This window comes from Chiloscyllium plagiosum, unplaced genomic scaffold (genome assembly GCF_037043375.1).
Source record: "Chiloscyllium plagiosum isolate Xiang-an unplaced genomic scaffold, Cpla_swu_hap1 HiC_scaffold_2, whole genome shotgun sequence".
In the NCBI taxonomy this organism is placed as follows: domain Eukaryota; kingdom Metazoa; phylum Chordata; class Chondrichthyes; order Orectolobiformes; family Hemiscylliidae; genus Chiloscyllium; species Chiloscyllium plagiosum.
The window spans coordinates 89,224,661-89,249,829 of record NW_028270140.1 but is presented as its reverse complement, the minus strand read 5'-3'; the positions used below and the strand labels follow the sequence as shown (position 1 = coordinate 89,249,829).

The window sequence follows — 25,169 nt, the reverse complement described above, 5'->3', positions numbered from 1 at the left end:
ACGGCACATTAGTGGTCACCCTTCAGTTTAAGAATGTACAGACAGCAAAACTTGGGAGACTGCTAGATGGGCAAGGAGGCGTGGTAGGTGGGACAGATGTACCCTGCTTGCATCTCAATCCCTCACCAATATTCAGAATACCGATGGGAGCAATGGTTCCTCGTAGCACCATCAATGGTTCAGCTATCCAGAGTGAATTAAAGTCAGAAAAGTAAAGGTAATAAATTATTCTACAGATTGGGGAACAGACAGAGGTTTCTGCAACCATATACATAACTCCAGAATACAGCATGGCTTCCTTAGTGCCAGAGTCAAGAATGTAACTGAGTGACTGACTGCAAAACATAGTCTGCAGCTGTGCCCATATCAGTGCCAATAGCATTGGCAGAAAGAGGGGTGTTGTTCTGCAGGCAGATTTTACGGAGCAAAGCAAGGAATTTATAAAAGAAAGGACTTCAACAATAGCAACTTCTGGACTTCTCTCAATGTTACATATCAATGAATTCAGAAGTAGAAAGATATTGGAGATGAACATGTTGGAAAGATGGTGCAGGAGATGCTTTAGGATTATAACCAATTTTGGGGGATCTGTTCAAGCTGGACAGGTTGTTCTTCAATGATATTAGGACTAGTATCATGGTTTGCTTGTGCCAGTGTCAAGCTTTACAGGGGGATACAAATTAGAGTTAGAACAACATTTAAAATAGAATGTATAAATTTGGTATCCAAGCACTGGAGGCAGAGAATACAGCATCTAGAAAATTCAAGTGGTTCAGGAATTAGTAAGATATACATCAGTGAAGTCGAGTGAAGAAGGCAGGTGGACTGCAAATATAGGCAGATACTGGAAGAAAGATGTCATTGTGTTTACTGAAACATGGCATAAAGATGGCAGCACTCCTCCTAATAGAACTTTCCAACTGATTACAGAGCTTTCCTTCAGAGTAGAGAGAGGAAGTGGGGAGGAATCACAATATTAGTTAAAGAAACAATCGCAGCTGTATGAACGTGGGATAATATGGTAGATTGTGATCATCAAATATGGCTAGCTGGGCTGAACTGATAAAGAATAAACTACACGATAAAGGCAGTCACACTGCTGGGAGAGTACTGTAAACTTGTCTGGGAACATAAACACTTCAAACTCATGAGCGCATGTTTGATTGATAGCTCTGGCTGTCTATCTCTGCTCTCAGTTTCATAATGTTTATTTACACATGGTTAACTTGCAAGTGCTTTGCAGTTTCAGCTACTGATACTTTAAAGGATCCAAATGGTTATTTGGGCTGTAGTAGGAAGGGTTTTAAGTTTTTGGATGGAGTTGACACTCACTTTAAGGTCCGTTCCTTCTACATAAAGTATGTGTGGGTGAATGGGCATGGAAATGCCAGAGCTCAGCATAAAAATCTCTGAGGGATCACAGAACAGGAGGTGAGTACAGACATACAATGGTATTGCACCATGGTGGGACATGAGATTTGTTTGAGGGGATGAGGGGGGTGCGTGTCTTGGCTTGGGGGTCAGTGAGGAGAATCTTTAGAACTCACATTTTCAAAGCTTCCCTAAAGTAGACAATGAATGATGACATCTCTGCTAGGCAATGAACCACAAGCTTTATAAAGCTGGCCCAACTCTACAAAAGTAGGTGAAGCCTATCTTCAGAATGGAATTGGCTAGTGTAGAGTAACAGTGTTGGCTGGTAACAGTTAAAATACCCTGTTGGAAATCTGAAAACCTCAGCATGGACTCAGAAACTTGGAATTGAGTTTGGCCTCCCATTAAAGGATTCCAATGTCATCCTGACATGGTGACAGTTAAGATAATTGGTGTAAAGGGTGTAGAGTGTAACTGTCTATCTTTTAACCTCTCCTCATTTCCAAGGGCTGGGCCATGGACTTCCAACTGATTTCTCCACACTAACAGGAAAGAACAGCAGTGGGTTACCATTGCCTTCAGCTGGATGATAGACCAGGAAATTCCCTCCATCTTTAGACATCTTGGAAGGATTTACAAGCTTAAACTCAACTTGCTGGCCCTGTCATAAATGCACCTTGCACAGCCACCAAATCCTGCAAGGCACTTGAACCTAAAGTTTCTGACCCAGATGCTAGCACAGTGCCATAAGATCTCTATATAGAAACCTTATATAGTGGCAAACCAAATGCATCTCTTCTACATGAATATTGGCCTCTAGTGTCTGCCAACTCATTGCAGCCATTATGGCACCTCTCTGATAAACTTGCAGGCCACTCACAAAGCTTAGACTCGCACTGCAGCGGGCACCACCAACCAGCAAGGAAGGGCTGCAACAGTCAGGCACAGAATCAATGGGGCAAAAGGACTCTTCTATACTGTATGGTTCTGTGACCCAGATCACAGATTGGACCAGTCCGCATCTCAGAGCTGCTCACTTTCTCTCTTAGCACTCATTCACTTAGCCCCCACCTAAATTTGAGCAGCAAACAATGTCCTGCATTGTGATTCCATGCCATGCCAGGACCACTAGCATGTTGTTACCCTAGCCAGTACTGCCATTTTGAGGTGCTGTTTTGTGCAGACACACAGACAGATTGCTGGTCAGTAGGATCCTGCTGGAAGAGGACATCTTACTATATAGTGCACCGAGCTGTCATTCTAACCCCCATAGCATGTACCAGCTCCCCATGCAGCAAACAAACATATTAAAGCAACCAAATGGCCATATCCAGTCAAGAAAAGACCACTGTCAGTCAGAGAGTCTGACTACCATCAGTCCAGGGATGTTAGCATGGTCAGTCATCCACTTGGGATGTTCATGGTCAGTACAAGTGTCCCGTACAGTCTGGGGTATGGTCATTAATCAATCCTATAGGACCAGCACCAATATCAGGGCAATCGTGTATTGTCAGTCATGGACCTGCAAACAAAGCAGCTGGGATCTGCTCACTCAAGTCAGTCAGAGACCTGGGATAAATACAATTCTAATCAGGAGGAAGGATGGGCTCCTGTGGGCAGCAAGGAGATCACTGCCTGATGGGGTGGGGGATTCAAGCTGGGGTGGAAAGCAGAGGCACTTGTAAAGTGGGGGATAAGATTTACAATGGGGAAAATGCTAAAAGTCTCCCAGAAATAATGGAAAACCTAGTGAGTAATGTACATGGGGCTCTATAAGACATTAACTGTAGAAAAGGAAATTATATTGGACAAACTAATGAAAGTTAAAATCAATAAACAAATTCTCAACCTGATGATATGTGGAATAGCATTAAAAGGCATGGCAGGCCAAGACAGGGGGAGGATTAGGCAGGGAGTGTCAGGGGCAGGGAGGACATTTCGTGGTGAAGTTCAATGTGGTGGCTGTCCACAAGAGGGGAGCATTGAGTAGAAATGGACTGCTAGGGTACTGCAAGGTAACAGGGGACGTGGAGGCTTTGTGGATGGGGGTGGTATTTGGTAACCAAGTGGGGCCTGGTGCAGACAATGCCCACTGTGAGCTGTATTCCATACCATCACTCACCTTGAAATACCTACTAGAAAATAGCTCAAATATGACACAAGGTGAGCGAAGTCAGTGTCAGTTTGATGGGAGAAGGTATGGGATCCGGGCGCTTTCTGGATGCTACGACATTGTCGCAAGTAGCTGTTTGCAAAGCGTAGCTAGTTAATTTGCAGTTGTTTCATCGGCCATTTGCTGTCATGCAGAGTGGGTCAGATATTAGTCAAAGGCAATTTGAACTTGGGCATCTCAATAATGCTGAAGTGAGCAGCAATGACATTACAAAAGGCCAACATCGGCTGAAGGGGAAATTGCTATTTGCCCATCTTCCAAGCAGTCTGTGTTAGCCTCATAAAATCTAAAATAAAAAGCTAGCCCAATGGCATCCATGTAACCACTGTTAATTATTGTAAAAAAAAACTGGTTCATGGATGAGCCTTTGGAAAATCTGCCATCCTTATCTGATCTGTCCTACATGTGATTCCAGAGCCACACCAATGTGGGTGACCTTTAACTGCTCTCTCAGCAATTAGCATTAGACAATAAATACTGACCTAGCCAGTGACAGCCACATCCAGTAAATGAACAAAACAAAAGAACATTGATTGATCATCTGTTACGTAATGTTAATGAAGATTTGTACTAAACAGTGTGTGAAGATGAGTGTTTGATGTGGCTCTTGGATATGAAGGGTGTTGGAGTACTGCCTTCATGATGACATTGGGTGGTCACTCAGCCAACTCCACCAAGTTGCTGCACGTGCTGAATGGGGTGAATAATGGAGACATGTTCCTTGCCAACCACATTCAGCTTGTCTCACTCTGTGGTGAAGTGCACTCAGCTTCCATCAGCACAGCATGACACCAGTGAACCTTCAGAGGTCAAAAAACACTTCTGTTCCCATTCTGGGTCAATTCCACTGAGAATTGTGAGCCTGGCTGTGGTTGGGATACTGGTCGCTGTGGCTGCTTATTGAAGAAGGCAAGGGCAGGTGAGGGGCAGTGGGGGACCAGGCCCGATAGCAGGTCCAGGAACAGCAGCGGGCTACTTGGGAGGATAAGGAGTGTCCAGCCTGGGGACAGGTTGCTGTTGCTGGGCTCCTCAGGCTGGGGGTCAGGTGGAGAGAGGAGGTATTGTGGGGGTGGGGAAGGGGTGCAGGAGGACCAGAGGTTTCTAGCCCTCCATTTCCAGTGAATGAACGAGGTGCTGTGGGCTCAACTGTCTCTGACTGTGCCCATTTTCTATGAATTGTTCCCATTATAACGACCTTTGCCCCATTTTCTTTTAAAGATCCAAGTGAAAGAAAGGAATACCTCCAGCAGTACGTCTATTGAAGTCGATATGTACAGCATTGACCTCACCAGGAAACTCCCAAAACAGTGATAATGACCTCTTTTAGAAAGAGCTGGCATTTCATGGCCCTGTGCTGGATGCAGCGAAGAGTCACTACGTTGCATTAGTTAAATTTTGGAGACTTCACTTCATGTCTCCAAACCTTGACCATCTTCACATCCTCCACACACATTTACCGGATTTTGTGTCATCTGCAAATTGGAAATCCGCATATCTAAATTATTGTAATTGTCTTTAAAGTTGTGTCTCAATCACTGATACTTACAACCCACCAGTCACAGCCTGCCAACCTGAACATGAATCAATTATTCCTCTGTTTTCTGTCCATTAAACAGCTCTGAATCCATGCCAGTACATTTCCCCTCATCCTATGTGTTTAAGTTTGTTTACTCTTAATGCAGAAACCTATCAAAACATTCCTGAAAATTTAAATTAATTACATCCACCAGTTCCTCCCGTGTCAGAGATACCTCATTATGAAAGAAGTGCTTTGCGAGATGACAGAGCTACCCATTCTCTGAAATTCAGCAATTATCTTGTGGATTTATCAAAAGTAAAGGGCAATAGGTGCTACTTGGAGAATGTAGAAAGCCATTTAGTTTTGGAGCAGAGATACAATTTTATGCACCCACCTAATGTGTAGTTGCTTTGCTGTCTGCACAAAGCAAGATTGGTCTGTTTCCTTCAGTACTTCTTGGGCATATCCGACCAGGCCACTGTTTTCCAGCATCCCCTGATATTCATCCATTTGGTTTTGTAGTTTCTCCAGTTTTGATGAACGACTGTCCTCGATTGACTTGATGAATTTCATTTTGCGTTGTTCCAGGATGGCACACAGTCCATCAATCAAATCAGTGGCTTCTCTTTTTGCCTTTTCTCCATTGCTCTACAAAGAATTAACCAAATGAAAAGAATGGCTTTTAATCCAAAGTTTCATTCAATTCACTCCAGTTGGGTGATCTAATGTAATAAATTTAAATACTACTTGTCAGGGAGTAATAGTGACCAGAGCCAGGACAGAAAATTAAACTTTTGATTTTAAAAACTTATGTTCCCATGATTTGTGTGCAGTAGTGTCACAACTTTACACTCACACAAGTTAGCCTTTTGTTTACTTTGAAAGCCAAGAGTGCAATGTCTTGCCAGGATTAAAGCAGTGCTCATTACATATTTCTTCCCCAATTAACTGAATCAATCAGAGGCTTAATGAGTGTGTGGAATTTACTGTCACCTCCACCCCTGTTAATATATTTCAAAATGCCATTGAAACCTGTACGACTCACTTTAGAAACAAAGCAATTTCTCGTTTGCTTTATGAGCTTATTAACCAGTTGTATACCAAAATATTTTCTGACATAGAGTCATAGAGATGTACAGCATGGAAACAGACCCTTCAGTCCAACCCGTCCATGCCGACCAGATATCCCAACCCAATCTAGTCCCACCTGCCAGCACCCGGCCCATATCCCTCCAAACCCTTCCTATTCATATACCCATCCAAATACCTTTTAAATATTGCAATTGTACAAGCCTCCACCACTTCCTCTGGCAGCTCATTCTATACATGTACCACCCTCTGTGTGAAAAAGCTGCCCCTTAGGTCTTTTTTATATCTTTCCCCTTTCAACCTAAACCTATGCCCTCTAGTTCTGGACTCCCGAACCCCAGGGAAAAGACATTGTCTGTTTATCCTATCGATGCCCCTCATAATTTTGTAAACGTCTATAAGGTCACCCCTCAGCCTCTGACGCTCAGGAGAAAACAGCCCCAGCCTGTACAGCCTCTCCCTAGCTCAAATCCTCCAACCCTGGCAACACCCTTATAAATCTTTTCTGAATCCTTTCAAGTTTCACAACATCTTTCCAATAGGAAGGAGACCAGAATTGCACGCAATATTCCAACAGTGGCCTAACCAATGTCCTGTACAGCTGCAACATGACCTCCCAACTCCTGTACTCAATACTCTGACCAATAAAGGAAAGCATACCAAACGCCTTCTTCACTATCCTATCTACCTGCGACTCCACTTTCAAGGAGCTATGAACCTACACTCCAAGGTCTCTTTGTTCAGCAACACTCCCCAGGACCTTACCATTAAGTGTATAAGTCCTGCTAAGATTTGCTTTCCCAAAATGCAGCACCTCGCAATTATCTGAATTAAACTCCATCTGCCACTTCTCAGCCCATTGGCCCATCTGGTCAAGATCCTGTTGTAATTTGAGGTAACCTTCTTCGCTTTAATTTTGGTGTCATCTGCAAACTTACTAACTGTACCTCTTATGCTGGCATCCAAATGCTGGAGAGCATTGTGCTGGTTCACATGAAGCATGTTAAAGTTGGTTAGGTTATTTTAATTATTGACAATGATGTGTACCCAAGCAAAGTTGAGTTAGCCAGCCATTATCTCACCCCACCTGGCACTCCTTTCCAATGCCTTCACAGATTTCCTCAACTATATTTCAGCAGGATTGCCACCTTGGCCACTCAATAAGGCACGTAATTGGACAAAGGCAGTAAATGTTTGTGCCTGAATGCTGCAATTAGAAGTCTAAAATGACACAGGTACTGATTTGCATACTTAACAGCTTCAGGCTCAAAACATGGTAGCAGGTGCCTCAGTCATTTAAATCTCCACCTAAAAACACGTGGACCTTGTGCAGCGTTAGGGTGGCTGACTTGCCCCTCCCATCCCAATATCCCATTACCGGCCTCGAGTTAGTCAAGTCAGAAGTAAGCAGTCAGCATTTTAAAATTTTCCCATCAGTGTTATTAATATTTATTCATTATTATTCAGACATAGAAAACTGTTTAGAGTAAGATTATTAAAACTGGCAGATGCATCATGTTCTTCTTGAAAAGAGTTTGAAAATGAAGAGTTTGCACTTTTAGCTTGCATTTTGGTGGAAGAGAGCATAGACCTTACGCTGATGTGTTTACTCCCCAGGACCTTACCATTAAGTCCATGTGTTTTATGAATTACGTGCAGCACTATGTTAAACAATTTTATCTATTTAAAGTTTAACAATTGGTTTTATATAAGAATCATCAATTTTAATTAATTAAATACAAAAGTATCAATTTATGTTAATTCCATATTCCAGTTTGTCAAAGTGATCAATTAAAGTAAAGCCAATGTCTTAAACCTAAGCACTTTTCAGAGCAAGTGATTCCTTAAACAAAGCAAGCTCCAGCTCAGTCCTCTTTGTTTATAATGCTTTCAGGCCCTTCAAAATTGGATCATGCATACTTTAACTAGTAAAACAATCGGATATGAGACATAGGCTGTCATCACATATTAAATGGTTCACTACCTAAAAGGTTCTCTGCTCGTGACAGAGCTTCGGTGTTGATTTTCTTTAATTAAAAAAAATCAATTAAATTGAAAATGATAATTAATCATCAAAGCAAACACAGACTGGCTTAGCTGATCTTTGTTTTTATTTATGGGATGTGGGTGTCACTGGTATGGCCAGTATTTATTGCCCACATCCCAAATTGCCCTTGAACCACATTGCTGTGAATCCTGAATTGCAGACATGCCAGACTGGGTAAAGACAGAAGACTTCCTTCCTTAAACAACCATATTGCTTCTTATGCTAACCAACAATTGTTGTCATGGTCACCATTAATGAGACAAGGTTTTAATTCCAGATGTTTCAAATGTGGTGGGATTATTATCCTGCGCTTATTTTAAAAAAACGTCTTAGTTCAACTTGAATTAACTGCAATGTCAGTGGAGAGGGGAAAACAGAAAGCAGAAAGTTAAATGCAAGGCAGTTGCTGTTGACAGTTCTGAGAGCAGAGCTCTGTGCAAGGTAACGTAGAATTATCCATCCCTTTGGTATGTGTTCCAAGTCAAATTAAACAAGAACATGAAAACCACAGGAAAATTGATTCATTGCCAATATTTTTGTCAATCAGAGCAGAGCACATATGGAAACTTGGACTGTAAGGTCACAGAGTCATAGAAATCTACAACACAGGAAAAAGGCCCTTTGGCCCATCGAACTTGCACTGGTTAAAACAAACAACCACTCAACTATTCCAATCCCATTTTCCAGCACTTGGCCCATAGCCTTGGCATAGCAAATGCACATCTAAATATTTCCTAGATGTTACAAGAGTTTCTCCCTCTACCACCCCTTCAGGCAGTGAGCTCCAGATTCCCACCACTCTCTGGATGATTGAATTTTTCTTCACTTGACAACTACTTTGACAGCTGCTGTCAAAGTGTTAAACACATAACCTAAGCTTCTTGTCAGGGTGCTGGGAGGTTTGAGTGCCAGTTAAGTAGATGCCAGATGGATACAGTGTCAGCTGGGGTGGGGGTAGGATGCCAATGGGTAAATGGCAAGGAAGCTTGTTAAGTGGTATGGGTAGGTCAAGATAATTAGGAGAAATTGTGGTTGGCAAGGGGTGAGGAAGCTGGTGTTTCTCTAGGAAGGATGTTGTTACTCTTCCAAGGGTTCAGTAAAGACTTACAAGGATGTTGCCAGGGATGGAGTGTTTGAGCCATAGGAAGAGGCTGGATAGCCTGAGGCTTTTTTTCCCTGGAACGTCAGATGCTGAGGGATGACTTTACAGAGGTTTATAAAATTATAAGGGGCATGGATAGGATAACATAGACAAGAGTAGTGGAGTCCAAAATTAAAGCCATACGTTTAAGCTGAGAGGGGAAACATTTAAAAGGGACCTGAGGGGCAACTTTTTCACACAGACCATGGTGTGTGTATGGAACGAGCCACCAGAAGAAGTGGTGGGGACTGGTACAATTACAGTCAGCTCTTCTTTAATGTGGTAGTTCCATTCTTGTGCAATCCTGTGTTATAAGAAAATGATTTAATAGCAACACTATTTAAACGAATGGGGCCGGAATTACGTTATAACCAATATACGCTTTAAAACTTTGCGCTTTAGAAACAGTGTCACTAATTCATCAAACATGTTATAGTAAATTTGTGTTATCGAAATGCACATTATAGCAGAATGACCTCTACAACTTTTAAAAGGCATCTGGATGGGTGCATAAATAGGAAGGGTTTAGATGGATATGTGCCAAATGCTGATAAATGGGACTAGGTCAGTTGAGGATACTAGTCCACTTGGATGTGTTTGACTGAAGGGTCTGTTCCATGCTCTATGACTCTATGAATGTCCTCTAAACCTCCTGCCCCTCATCTTAAATCTATGCCTCCTAGTCCTAAGGGAAGAGTACTAAACTGGGGCAAGGCCAATTATATCAAAATTAGGCAGGAGTTCGGAAATGTGGATTGGACACAGCTATTTGAAGGGAAGTCCATATTTAAGTTGTGGAAGGCTTTCAAAGCTAGGTTAAAGATAGTACAGGATAGGCATGTCCCGTTGAAGGCAAAGGATAGGAAGGGCAAGATTCGTGAACCGTGGATGACAGGAGAAATTGTACAACTAGCAAAGAGGAAAAGGGAAGCATACATAAGGTCTAGGCAGCTAAAAACAGAACAGGCCCTGGAAGAATATCGGAAGAGTAGGACAAGTCTTAAACGAGAAATCAAGAGGGCTAAAAGGGGTCATGAAATAGCTTCAGCGAGCAGAATTAAGGAGAATCCCAAAGCATTGTATTCTTATATAAGAAGCAAGCGGGTAACTAGAGAAAGGATTGGTCCACTAAAGGATAATGAAGGAAGGCTGTGTGTCGAACCTGAGAGAGTGGGTGAGATTCTGAATGATTACTTTGCATCAGTGTTCACTGAGGAGAGGAACATGATGAATGTTGAGATTAGAGATAGAAGTTTGGTTACTCTGGATCACGTTGGCATAAGTAGGGAAGATGTGTTGGGTAGGCTAGAGGTTATTATGGTGGACAAATCCCAGGTTGCTGAGAGAAGTGAGAGAGGAAATAGCTAGGGCCCTGACAGATATCTTTGTGGCATTCTTAAATACAGGTGAGGTGCCGGAGGACTGGAGGGTTGCTCATGTTGTCCCCCTGTACAAGAAAGGCAGTAGGGATATTCCGGGTAACTATAGACAAGTGAACCTGACGTCGGTGGTGGGAAAGTTGCTGGAGAAGCTACTGAGGGATAGGATCTATTTATATTTAGAAAAGAATGGGCTTATCAGTAATAGGCAACATGGTTTTGTGTGGGGGAGATCGTGCCTTACCAACTTAATAGAGTTCTTCAAGGAAGTGACCAAGTTGATAGATGAAGGAAGGGCTGTTGATGTCATATACATGGACTTTAGTAAGGCATTTGATAAGGTTTCCCATGGTAGACTAATGGAGAAAGTGAAGTCACATGGTGTGCAGGGTATTCTAGCTAGATGGATAAAGAACTGGTTGAGCAACAGGAGACAGAGAGTAGTAGTTGAAGGGAGTTTCTCGAAATGGAGAAAGGTAACCAGTAGTGTTCCACAGGGGTCAGTGTTGGGGCCACTGTTGTTTGTAATATACATAAATGATTTGAAAGAGGGCACTGTTGGTATGATCAGCAAGTTTGCCAATGACACGAAGATTGGTGGAGTAGCAGAAAGTATAAGGGACTGTCAGAGAATCCAGGAGAATATAGATAGACTGGAGAGTTGGGCTGAAAAGTGGCAGATGGTTTTCAATCCAGACAAATGTGAGGTGATGCATTTGGGCAAGTATAATTCTAGAGCGAATTATACAATGAATGGAAGAGCCTTGGGAAAAGTTGATGAGCAGAGAGATCTGGGAGTGCAGGTCCATTGTACCCTGAAAGTTGCTGCACAGGTGGATAGAGTGGTCAAGAAGGCATATAGTATGCTTGCCTTCATTGGAAGGGTATTGAGTATAAGAGCTGGCAAGTCATGTTAACATTGTACAAGACATTGGTTCGGCCACATTTAGAATACTGTGTACAGTTCTGGTCGCCGCATTACCAAAAGGATGTGGACGCTTTGGAGAGGGTGCAGAGAAGGTTTACGAGGATGTTGCCTGGTATGGAAGGTGTTAGCTATGAAGAAAGGTTAAAGTAGGTTAGGTTTATTTTCATTAGAAAAAAGGAGATTGAGGGGGGACCCAACTGAGGTTTACAAAATCATGAAGGGTATAAACAGGGTGGATAGAGACAAGCTTTTTCCCAGGGTGAAGGATTCGATAACGAGAGGTCACACTTTCAAGGTGAGAGATGGAAACTTTAAGAGAGATACATGTGGCAAGTACTTCACACAGAGGGTGGTGGGTGTTTGGAACGTATTGCCAGCAGAGGTGGTAGAGGCAGGCACGGTAGATTCATTTAAGTTGTGTCTGGACAGATGCTTGAGTAGGTGTGGAGTATAGGGATACAGATGCTTAGAAATTGACCAACAGGTTTAGAAAGTACATTTGGATCGGCTCAGGCTTGGAGGGCCGAAGGGCCTGTTCCTGGGCTGTAAATTTTCTTTGTTTTTTGTTCTTTGGTAATTGATGCTTCCACCAAGGCCACACATAAATGAAAACTGGATGTTTACTGCACATCCTTATTAAAGTCTCCCTGCATGGATAGCATGCAAAAAAATAGAATATAAACTCCCAACAGGGGAAGCAGTATTGCCGCAACTCAAAGTTTATGGGTTTAAACAACATAATTGAGGCCAAAGGTTAGGCTGACACTTAGGGCTGAATTTTATGTCTATTTGACTGAGTCTCAGTTATGATGACTTTCACATGAGGCCGAGTGAGATTTCCCATCATATCATACCAAACTCATCTTATTAACTACCTACTCCAACCGTATTGAACACGTGCCCAATTCTAGCCCCTTCTTATCTCTCACCACTCTTGAAAAAAACTAGCCACTCACCAGACATTTGCCAAAAGACCAGCACCTTCATGATCTTTAAAAGTCCACCATGCGCCTGAATGAGCAATGGCATTCTGAAGTCGCCCTATTTGATGATGAACAATCACTTTAAACATGTCGGAGAAGGGGGAAATGGTCAGGAATCCCCAGACTTCAGCATATGATCAGACCTGGCATGGTCACCTCATTTACCACGGGCAGAGGTAGATGGGCATGAGTAGGGTCATGTCAATGGGTTTGGTGGGGACATGAGCTTGCACCTAGCTCCCTTTAACCCCCAGGCCCTAGTAAATGAGGTGACCATGCCAGGAGTGATCATGAAGGTAAAAACAATGACTGCAGATGCTGGAAACCAGATTCTGGATCAGTGGTGCTGGAAGAGCACAGCAATTCAGGCAGCATCCGAGGAGCTTCGAAATCGACGTTTCGGGCAAAAGCCCTTCATCAGGAAAAAAGGCAGTGAGCCTGAAGCGTGGAGAGATAAGCTAGAGGAGGTTGGGGGTGGGGAGGAAGTAGCATAGAGTACCTGGGAGTTGCAGTGGGAGAGGGACTCCCTATGGAGTCAGGATGCTCCTGAATATGAACAAACATAGAAGAACCATATGAACCTGGAGCAGGAGTAGGCAATTCAGCCCCTGAAGCTGATCATGGCTGATTTCATCTCAGCCTTAACTCCAGTCCAATCTCCATAACCTTTCAACTAGTCACTAGTTAAAAATCTGTCTATCTCCTCCTTAAATTTACTGAATGTTTCAGCATCCTCTGCACTCAGGGATAGTGAATTCCACAGATTCATGACCCTTTGAGAGAAGTAATTTCTCCGCCTCTGTTTTAAATCTACCGCCTCTCATCCTAAACTTATTCTAGATTGCCCCACATAAGGAAACATCCTATTCTACGTCTACTTTGTCAGCCTCTTTAACACCTTATATAGCTCAATTAGGTGTCCTCTCAACTTGAGAGTATATGTCTAAACTGCTCAATTTCAACACGCCTCCCATATTACACCAACCCTATCCATGGTCCACTGCATTCCCACCCCCTCTCAAATACTGCTGCCCCACTTCACAATTGTTATCCACCATTCCCATCAGCCTGCAGCTCCCAATTTGCATCTATAAGTCCTCGAGCCTCTTTGTTCCCCAATCTCACGTTCCCCTAGTTTCTCTGAGAAGTCCCAACAGACTGGCCATGGCACATCCTCTTGAGCAACCCAACTGGAGATTCCCAGGTGAGAAGCTCCTAACCGATGCTCGTACATCTCCCTGACTAGACTCACAAACTATGGAGCCATAGGATTAACTGGGACCCAATGCCCACACTGCAGAGGTACTTACTCCATTACCAATAAGACCAAAAAACCCTGGACTGGTATTGAAGCTTACCTTTGACTTACTGTGCTAGGGATTTAAATCAGGACTGTTCTCTCATGAGACACACAACTGGTGGTGGGTTAACCTGAGGGTCACCATGGCGCAGATGTAGGGCAAGGTGTGACCTTCATGGTGACCGCAGTCAGCCCAGGAACTGAACTCGCACTGTTGCCATCACTCTGCATTGCAAGCCAACCATCCAGATAACTGAGCTAACTGATCCCTAGCAGTGCCAGGTTCCTTAACTAACGGGTACCTCCTTGGACATCAGTGGGGACTGCTCCCCAAAGAATAGAGAGATGGCTATGTCCTTGCTGCAGGCGTAGTATATTTATTACATAAACTGTTGACACATGGTGTAGGTATGAAGTGGATGTAGCACATTACCATACAGCAAGATGTACACTCCCTTATCTGGACATAAGGGAGCTGAGTAGCAATGCAAGCTGCCTGGTTGTGCAAGTGAGCAAATAGGCAAGGCAAGGCAAGTAATGCAGAGACACAGTGAGTATCAAGGTCAGCGCTAAATGAGCAAGTGTTAATAGATGAAACCTGGTCTAACCATGAGCTGGCCATGTCCCTGTACACCACGTGTCCTGCAGCAACCTTTCAACGTGAGGTGCCAGTGCACCCTGTAACACAGCTCTGTGCTGTCAGAGCACACTGCCAGTGGAGGTGAGAGGTGTCATGAAGATGGGAAGGCAAATATCAGATGCCAATGTCCATGGATGAGGGGTGCGCGCAGCTGGTGCCCATAAATGGTACCCTGAGATGGTCTTGTGTGTTGCATAAGGTGGAGGCTGTTTGCAGCCAGGCATGAGCTAAAGTAACCAGATACTGCTCTGACTTCCATTTCACAAATTCTGAATGTTTATTTTCGTTTCAGCGCACAATAGGATAGAACTTGAATATAAATAAAGTGATGCGGATGTGCCAGTGCTGGACTGGGGTGGACAAAATTAAAATCACAACAGCACCAAGTTATAGGCCAACAGGTTTGTTTGAAAGTACAAGCTTTCAGAGCACTGTTCCTTCATCAGGTAATAAGGTATTCAAAAAGCAATAATACCCCTAAATAGACACCTAGCAAGAATCTCACCTCAACACCCAGAACTTAATTAAAAGATGCTCTGAATTATTCCTGATAGTAATTCCAGCACATTTTTCACAAAAGCCCACATCATTCAGACCCCTGTAAGATTCTCCCTTCAGTAAACTTCCAAACATACTACCTTTTGAATAAGACATTAAAATTCTCAGGAGCTTGTAAAACTTTCCATGTCACTTAGAATAGAAGAGAATCTCTTCATGTCCTAGTCAACATTCATCCTTCTACTAACACCATAAAACAGATGATTGCTGGTTGTGGGATCTGAATGTATTTACGTTGATTCTACATCACAACAGCACCTGGAAGGTACTTTGGAAAGAGTCACGATTGCTAAAGTCATCATATATTTGGAAGTGCTTTTTAATTCTGTGCTAAACCTGAAAACATCTCATTCTTTCTCGATAATAGTGTAATTTGGAAACATTTCAAACCAAGGCAAATGCAGTCAGGTGGTTACAGAGTCAGGACTGGGCACACAATTTAAATGTTTAGCACCCATTTTGGGGTAACATCAGCAGCATGTGAAATGAACTCACACATCCTGCACGAGTTGCAGTAACGGTCATGTTAGTGTAACAGTGATTTGACATCATCTATTTTGCAGTCAATGCCATTACGAAACAGACAAAATCACGCCATGTGAGACACTTCACTGAGGACAAACTCACGTACTTGATTCAGCCACAAATACCAACTTCAGAGTCATGTGGAGCACATTGCCAATACTTGTGAAGACGAACTGGTACAAAGCCTTTAAGCATTAGGCTCCAGCCAGGCTGGAGATATTCGCAAACTGTGACAATTTTGTGTTTACTGTTGCATAAGGGAGATTACTGAGGCTCTCAATTTAAAGAGAACTAATTACCTTTCATTCTGTCTTCAAAGTGGTCATTAGAGTTCTCCATATTTGATCTCATGTGATACCTGTCTCTACAGTGAGTTGGCACCTTCACTACCCTCACCTCCTACTCTGATTACAGGGAATGCCTGCCCAGTGACTCATTATGTACAAATCCCTCCTTTAACCACCCTGTAAATTGCATGGTGTCATACCTAAGCTTATGGCTGTAAGTGACTGAATGACAGTGTTTCGTCATCCCCACTGTCTTTTTTCACTTACACCCATTGCTCTTTGACCACCACCGGGCCAGGTTGCCATTCCTGGGTGTCTGAAAGATGCAAGGTGGAAGGATATGGTCGGGGCAAAGGGAGCTGGAATGTGCAGTTTGAAAATCAGATGAGATTTTGAGATGAGGGGGCAGTGGGATGTGAAACAATATGAAGATATGCCATTATTATTAAGACGTGCCATTATTGTTTCCGCCATGCTGTTTGCCACCACTTTAGTGTTGCTTGCTCCAAATATTAGCAGCACCATCTCCTTCATCAGTCAGGACATTAAGAATAATGAACTGCTCCTACCCCCCCTTAAATTGCTGCAGATTCAAGCCAATGAGTGCAGTAGTCTGTGCCCTTAATGGTTTTCCTGTCATGATCAGCACTGTCGTCATTCCAGTTTTCAGCAGTTTGGAATTTAACTCTAAATGCATATTATTATTGGAAGGAGGTAAAAGAATAACTTCATACTTCAGCTTGGTAACACATTAAGAACCCAGAAACTAGTGTAGTCAGTGTTAATTGACAAAGCGTAACACAGCATGACATTCCTCTATATGTCCTAATTAAAGGTGTTAACCATTTAATGGAGTTTTAAACTATTAAAATAAATAGGTTAATACTTCATTAATATAGCAGAGAGAAGAGATTCATTGGGATAAAAACATTCTTCTTTTGGTTAAAGTGTTAAACTGCCACTTTGTCGACTCTCTCAGGTGAATATTAAAGTTCCCTAGTGCTCTGGCCATTATTTAACCCCCACCCTCCAAATCATAGAAACAGATTTTCTGGTCACTGTCATATCGCTGTTTTTGGGAGTTGCTGTGCACTAATCAGCTGTCACATTTCTGATATACAACAGTGTTCTGCATCTCAAAATTATTTCATTTGCTGTAAAACACTCTAGAGTGTCCTGAAGTTGTAAAATGTGTAATACAAATGCAAGTTCTTTCCTTATTTGCCCATCAAGAGCATGACCTTGCATATGCTTTCAATTCCCTTCCACAATGTTATTGAAATGCCAACCCTACACGTTAAGTGTTGAAATTTGTATAAAATAATATTAAATTAATATTAAGACTGACAATATAGTGTTAACTTTAAAGAGGAGCCTCTTTCTTGATAAAACATGTGGCAGACTATTTTTAAGATGCTTACAAAATACATGATGCAAAAACAGGCATCACTGCTTTAATTTTAATTTTATAGGGAAAAGGCAGGAAAGTGGTGTTGAAGATTAGCCGTGATCTCATTTTATGGCAAAGCAGACTTGATAGGCCAGATGGCCTAATTATAGACTCAGAGATGTACAGCATGGAAACAGACCCTTCAGTCCAACCCGTCCATGCCGACCAGATATCCCAACCCAACCTAGTCCCACCTGCCAGCACTCGGCCCATATCCCTCCAAACCCTTCCTATTCATATACCCATCCAAATGCCTTTTAAATATTGCAATTGTACCAGCCTCCACCACTTCCTCTGACAGCTCATTCCATACACGTACCACCCTCTGTGTGAAAAAGTTGCCACTTAGGTCTCTTATATCTTTCCCCTCTTACCCTAAACCTATGTCTTCTAGTTCTGGACTCCCCGACCCCAAAGAAAAGACTTTGCCTATTTACCCTATCCGTGCCCTTCATAATTTTGTAAACGTCTATAAGGTCACCCCTCAGCCTCCGACACTCCAGGGAAAACAAGCGCAGCCTGTTCCGCCTCTCCCTATAGCTCAAATCCTCCAAGCCTGGCAACATCCTTGTAAATCTTTTCTGAACCCTTTCAAGTTTCACAACATCTTTCCGCTAGGAAGGAGACCAGAATTGCACGCAATATTCCAACAGTGGCCTAACCAATGTCCTGTACAGCCGCAACATGACCTCCGAACTCCTGTACTCAATACCCTGACCAATAAAGGAAAATATACCAAACGCCTTCTTCACTATCCTATCTATCTAGTTCTGCTCCTGTGTCTTATGGTCTTATGGACACTTGATGTTTTTAAGTAGTCTTTACTAAATAGATTACATTACAGTGTGGAAACAGGACCTTTGGCCCAACAAGTCCACACCGACCCGCCGAAGCACAACCCACCCATACCCCTACATTTACCCCTTACCTAACGCTATGGGCAATTTAGCATGGCCAATTCACCTGAACTGCACATCTTTGGACTGTGGGAGGAAACCGAAGCACCCGGAGGAAACCCACGCAGACACGGGGAGAATGTGCAAACTCCACACAGTCAGTCGCCTGAAGTGGGAATTGAACCCGGGTCTCCGGCGCTGTTAGGCAGCAGTGCTAACCACTGTGCCACCGTGTCACCCACTATTTACCCTATCCGTGCCCTTCATAATTTTATAAACGTCTATAAGGTCACCCCTCAATGTAAGTTTTCAGTAAGATTTTTCTCTTGAATTTTCTTTAAATGTTTTCTAAACAAGTGAAACTTTTATTCCTGAATAAAGGTGGGTTTACAAACTCCTAGTCTGAGATCTGATAGACAGATTATTGTCTCATGGATAATCAAGTGAATAGGCAGTAAAGTGGAGTTGAAGCCCAAGATCAGCCATTGAATGGCAGAGCAAGTTTGACATGCTGTATGGTCTACGCCTGTTCCCTTCGCTTCAATTCTTGTGTCACAACACTGTGACCTCTACCGCCTAGACAGACAAGGGCAGTAGCTGTATCGGAACACTAGGATCTGCATGTTCACCTCAAGCCACACACCACCCTGAATTGGAACTGCATCACTGTTCCTTCTCTGTCACTTAGTCAAAATCCTACAACTTCCTTCCTACCAGCTCTTTGGGTATCCCTATACCCCAGGGTCTACAGTGGTTCATAAAGATGGCTCACCACCTCTTTTTGTCCAGGCAGTTAAGAATTGGGAGTAAATTCCGGCCTACCCAGTCATATCTACATCTCATGAATGAATGAAAAGAATTGTCAGAATAAAATGTTGTAATTTTAACCTTTGAAGATCATCAGAAACAATTCATCATCCATTTAGAGGTAAGGAGAGCTTTTTAGTGGCAGCAGACCTTGATAGAATCACAAAGCACAAAAGAAAAAACACTGTACTCTGAATCACTTCCTGAATTAAAGAAGATATCACCAGAAAATTATTCAGATGCTGTGAAGTGTTTGGACTGATAATTAAAAAGGCATTTTGGCACTCGGCTGACGTTAAAGTTTACAGCAATTAGAAGGTGGAATGCACGTGAATCTTGGAGATTAAAGCACATGGGTTTATACACCATAATAAAGTATATTTTTATCCAGTTAGATAATAAAACGTCTTCAGACAACATAAAAACATGAGACTAAACAGAGCTTTGTCTCACATGACTATATCCAATCATATTATAAAGTGAACAGTAAATAATGCAAAAAAGCCTTACACTTAAAACAGTGGAATGGATTTTACACTGAGAGTGGCCTCCCTGCTCCATAGCATAAATGTTAGCCTGCTTCCCCTTAGTTGGACTGTCACATTTTAATATTTTTAGATGAAGACTTTTTAATTAGCATGAGGCAAGACTTCTCTCCATCTCCAGGAGGGGATTCAGCCTCTCAGAGCTTCAACAAGTCAGAGGTGACAGCTCTGCAAGACTGTGGTCACTGCTGATTCTGCAGGTTGGGCATCCTAATTCTATCTTCTAAGGCTAGAAGATTTTGCCCTTAGTGTCCTAACTGCACTGTTCTGGAGACATGTTCAAATGGACAGTTTATAATATTGGACATGTCCATCAGATTGTATCATACCTAGGCCATCTCAATGGGACAGTATAACATGCCAGAAAAGCTTGATCATATTTGTAGCACTGGACTTCAAAATGGAAAGTCACATTGACCTTCTATTTTGGACAGATATCCAGATGTTAAATAGATGTATTTTGCTAGTTTAGAGTTAGACCATTGTTGAGTTGTGCATTGGTCTTCAGCATTTGATCCCCGAATAAAAAAAAGAGACAGCATGAGTTAAGTGCAAATGAAGGATATTCTTATCTGTCAGCCACAGAATGACAGGGGCAAGGTCAGTGAACAAACTATTCAACGTTGTACATGAGAAAGACACACAGTAGTGGCTACAAAATTCAAAATACTAGAAAGGAAAACGGGCAACACATTATTCTAATAGTTTAGGTTGGTGCGATCAACACTGATCCTTTTATTTTTAATCCTGAATTGGATTATAACCAGACTAATGCACACAGTACATTGCATATCCTATCATTCATTTACTGCCAGGCGTTGGTGAATCAGCTGGTAGATTTATATTAAATTGGATTATGACAAAACCAAATCATGAACAAGACAAAGCATTCATGCCTCACAATGACAAAAGACAGAATCTAATCCCTGTTAGAGACAAATGCACAAATTGTTTCTGTTTTAATTCAGGTCATTCATTCGCTTTGAATTTTGTACAATTCACAATTATGTCTTTGTTTAAATTTTAAAAATGCTCATTCACATCTGTTATGTTTGTGAAAAGTGCATTTAACAAGATACAGTTCTGTATATGATTACATTGCAGTGGCGAAGCTGCTAATTTCATTTACCTTTCTCCTGCCCCGCCCTTGCCATGACTTCCCACCTCCAGCCACTGTTTCTGTTCCATCCTCTGAATTTGCCTGCTGTATTAGGTTTGATACCTCCTGACAATACTGGTACAATTGCTAATGGCGGGGATTGAAGTTTCTGTATAACACATTTAGGAACTCTCACAAGAGTATTTATTCGAGTTTACTGAATTTGGGGCTCAACAATATTCTGCCTTTTAAGCCAATAGTAATTCCCCCTGCAAGGATTATGGGTGTTTTAAATATGAGCATAATAATGTTGTAGGAATACAACAGAACTGTACAGGATCCAATTCCTTTCATTGGCTGTCTAAGCAGGAGGTGCCTGTTAATCAGTAGCCCAAGCCACATCTACAGCACTCCACATTCACAAGCTAAAAACTGTTCATTACCTCAGTTGTCACCATGCATTTTCTGAGCTTTTTAAAGAATCTTTTATAGATGTGGGCATCACTGACTAGGTCTCTATTTAACGCCCATCACTAATTGCTCCTGTGAATGAATTTTATTTTGTGATAAGGGTTTTTCAAAAGATGACAGAGCATGATTACAAAAATAAACAAAAACAGAAATTGCTCGAGAAACTCAGCAGGTCTGGCAGCATCTGTGGAGAGAAAACAGAGTTAACTTTTTGAGTTCACTCCAGTTTCAAGTTTGCTTCAGTATTGATGATTGTCAAACCATGGAAGGTTTTACAGGCATTTGGCAATTGCCAAACAATTAGGCAGCCTGCACTTAAAGATTCATTAATGTTCAGGAGTAAAATGCAGAGATAGTGTTGAATGAAGAGCTATGTTGGAAGATAGCCAACAAGTACATTTTCCCCAATCCAGATTCTGCTGCCATATGTTCTATCAATAAAGGATGAGATCAGTACAGTAATGACAAATTGTCTTGGCTTAAAAGAACAAGATTTAAAATTTGTTTGAGTAGGAAAAGAAATACGAAGAGAACAAAGCCACTGAAGGCACTGGTAGAAATGGTTTATAGATCTCCTGACAGTAACCACACTCTCTGACAGAGAATACCTCAAGAAATAATGTGTGTTTGAAACTAAGGTACTGAAATAATGGTAGGAGACTTTAATTTTCATATAAATTGGACGAGTCAAATTAGGAAAGGCAGGTTTAAGGACAAATTCATTTCATGTATTAAGGACAGTTGTTAGAATAATGCTTTGTGGAACATACATCTAAAGGCCACTTTAGGTTGGTTAGCATGTAATAAGAGGGGATTAATTAATAATCTCAGAGTAAAGGCTCCTCGAGGGAAGAGTGATCTGTTATTTTTTTATTCACAAAATGCTTGATTGTCTGGGCCAGTCCTGAGTTGCCCTTGATGAAAACATAAAAGGATTTCACACTCAATTGGAGAGTCTTAAAATTAATTACAGACAACTGCAAAGGTTTGAAGACAAAGCTGGCCGAAGTAGAAATAAATGAAAAGTTGTCTGCAGATATGTATTACCATATATTTAAGCAAATATGTCATAACTAGCAACAAAGATATCCCTCTGAGAAGCATGGACTCTCTGAGAAGATTGAAACATCCCTAATTACCTGAAGAAGTTTGGGATAGTGTCAAAATGAAAGAAAAGGCATATTATGTTGCTCAGGTAGAAAGGATAAGAATAGACAATAAAAACTTCCACAAAATATATAAAAAGGAAGAAAGTAGCTATGGTCCTCCCTTAGAGAATGTAAAGGGGAAATTATTGATGGAAATCAAAGAACTGACAGAAACAATGATAAAATGTTTTGTATTTGTAGTCATATGAAAGATGTTAAAAATATTCCAAGAATAGTCAAAAAACAGGGAAAAGAAGCAAAAATTAATTTCAAGCTATCAGCATCACTTATTAATAGAAGGTGATGGTATTGTCAGTGTAGTAATCTAATCCCATGCTTTGGGAGCATAGGTTCAAATCCCATATTGCCAGAAGGTAGACTTTGATCTCAAGTAATTAATCTGAAATTAAATCTAGTCTAGTCTGACCATGAACTGATTGTTGTTAAAAACTCATCTGGTTCAGTAATGTTTCTTTTGGGAAGGAAAATCTGCTGTCCTCACCTGGTCTTGCCTACAAGTGACTGCAGATCCACAACAATGCGGTTAACTCTTAAATGGCTTCTGAGATGGTTTAGCCAGGGATGTAACCTACCTAATTACTTCAAAGTCTTACAAAAGAAATTGAACTGGAAGGACAGCCCAGCATTCTCCTTGGCACAAGAAATGATAACAGAAACCTAGAGCCACCAATGTTGCAAAGTCCTCCTCACTTACAGCTGGGGCCTAATGCCAAAATTGGCAAAGCTGTCTCACCAACTACTCAAGCAGTAGTATGATATAATCATAGTTATAGACAATATCCCAGGCATCATTATCATCAGCCCTGGGAATGTGTGGTCACTTTGACATGAGATGCAGACACAGTGGGGAGGAAATTGCCTTGGGTATGCCCAAAATTGACATCAAACACCATAAATTCTCATGAAGCATGGGAAAAAAACCTCCTGATTATCATGTATTGAATCCCCCCTCAGCTGATGAATCATTCGCTGTCCCTATTGAATATCACTTCGAGGAAACTCTGAAAGTGGCAAGGGCACAGAATGTACCCTGGGCAAGAGTCTTTAATGTCCATTACCAAGAGTAGCTAGCCAATACCATTATTGACTGAACTGGGTGAGTCCTAAAGAATATGTTGTGGTTCTGTTCGCCGAGCTGGGAATTTGTGTTGCAGACGTTTCGTCCCCTGTCTAGGTGCTTGGGAGCCTCCTGTGAAGCGCTTCTGTGATCTTTCCTCCGGCATTTGTAGTGGTTTGAATCTGCCGCTTCCGGTTGTCAGTTCCAGCTGTCCGTTGCAGTGGTCGGTATATTGGGTCCACGTCGATGTGCTTATTGATTGAATCTGTGGATGTTGCCATGCCTCTAAGAATTCCCTGGCTGTTCTCTGTTTGGCTTGTCCTATAATAATAGTGTTGTCCCAGTCGAATTCATGTTGCTGGTCATCTGCGTGTGTGGCTACTAAGGATAGCTGGTCGTGTCGTTTCGTGGCTAGTTGGTGTTCATGGATGAGGATCGTTAGCTGTCTTCCTGTTTGCCCTATCTAGTGTTTTGTGCAGTCCTTGCATGGGATTTTGTACACGACATTGGTTTTGCTCATGCTGGGTATCGGGTCCTTCGTTCTGGTGAGTTGTTGTCTGAGAGTGGCTGTTGGTTTGTGTGCTAGTGGTCACAGTAGTCTGGTTGTCAGTTCGGAAATGCTCTTGATGTATGGTAGTGTGGCTAGTCCTTTGGGTTGCGGCATGTCCTCGTTCCGTTGTCTTTCCCTTAGGCATCTGTTGATGAAATTGCGCGGGTATCCGTTTTTGGCGAATATATTGTATAAGTGTTCTTCTTCCTCTTTTTGCAGTTCTGGTGTACTGCAGTGTGTTGTGGCCCTTTGAATAGTGTCTTGATGCAACTTCTTTTGTGTGTGTTGGGGTGGTTGCCTTCATAGGTTGCTTACATAGGACAAACAGGAAGACAGCTAACGATCCGCATCTATGAACACCAACTAGCCACGAAACGACACGAACAGCTATCCTTAGTAGCCACACACGCAGATGACCAGCAACATGAATTCGACTGGGACAACATTACTATTATAGGACAAGCCAAACAGAGAACAGCCAGGGAATTCCTAGAGGCATGGCACTCATCCACAGATGCAATCAATAAGCACATCGACCTGGACCCAATATACCGACCACTGCAGCGGACAGCTAGAACTGACAACCGGAAGCGGCAGATTCAAACCACTACAAATGCCGGAGAAAAGATCACAGAAGCGCTTCACAGGAGGCTCCCAAGCACTGAGGATGTCACCTAGACAGGGGACGAAACGTCTGCAACACAAATTCCCAGCTCGGCGAACAGAACCACAACAACGAGCACCCGAGCTACAAATCTTCTCACAAACTTTGAATCCTAAAGAATAGTTATTAAGCTAGGTCTGCAGCAAGTTGTTACGGAACTATCAAAAGTGAAAAAAGATACTTGACCTCAACCTAACCGGTCTATATTTGGAATGTGCATATGTCCATGACAGCAATAGTACAGTCCTTAAGAAGACAAAAACGAGCCTTCAAGTTGAGCATCTCTCCACTGTGATGTGTACTGTCGCCCTGTCAAATGGGATAGATTTTAAACACAAAGCAGTAGAATTGTACTCAAACAGAACCTATAACCTCATGGCCAGGTATATACCCTACCCCATCATTACCATCAAGCTAGGGAATCGACCCTGGGGACATTTCAGGAACAGCACCAGGCATTCCTAAAAGCTGCAAGCAGCACTACTCGCATGCTAAACAGCATAAGTGGTGAGTGATAG

The 25,169-nt window shown here is 42.2% G+C and overlaps 1 protein-coding gene across 13 annotated transcripts in view; it reads right to left on the bottom strand.

Moving 5' to 3' along the window:
* The window catches only part of trim36 (tripartite motif containing 36), a 161,152-nt gene that overhangs the window by 41,256 nt on the left and 94,727 nt on the right, over nt 1–25,169 (bottom strand). For all 13 annotated transcript variants that reach the window (XM_043711000.2, XM_087998551.1, XM_043710899.2 and 10 more), the window contains one exon: nt 5,461–5,714. In XM_043711000.2, the coding sequence (XP_043566935.1) occupies nt 5,461–5,714 (254 nt within the window). The remainder of the gene's footprint in view (nt 1–5,460; nt 5,715–25,169) is intronic.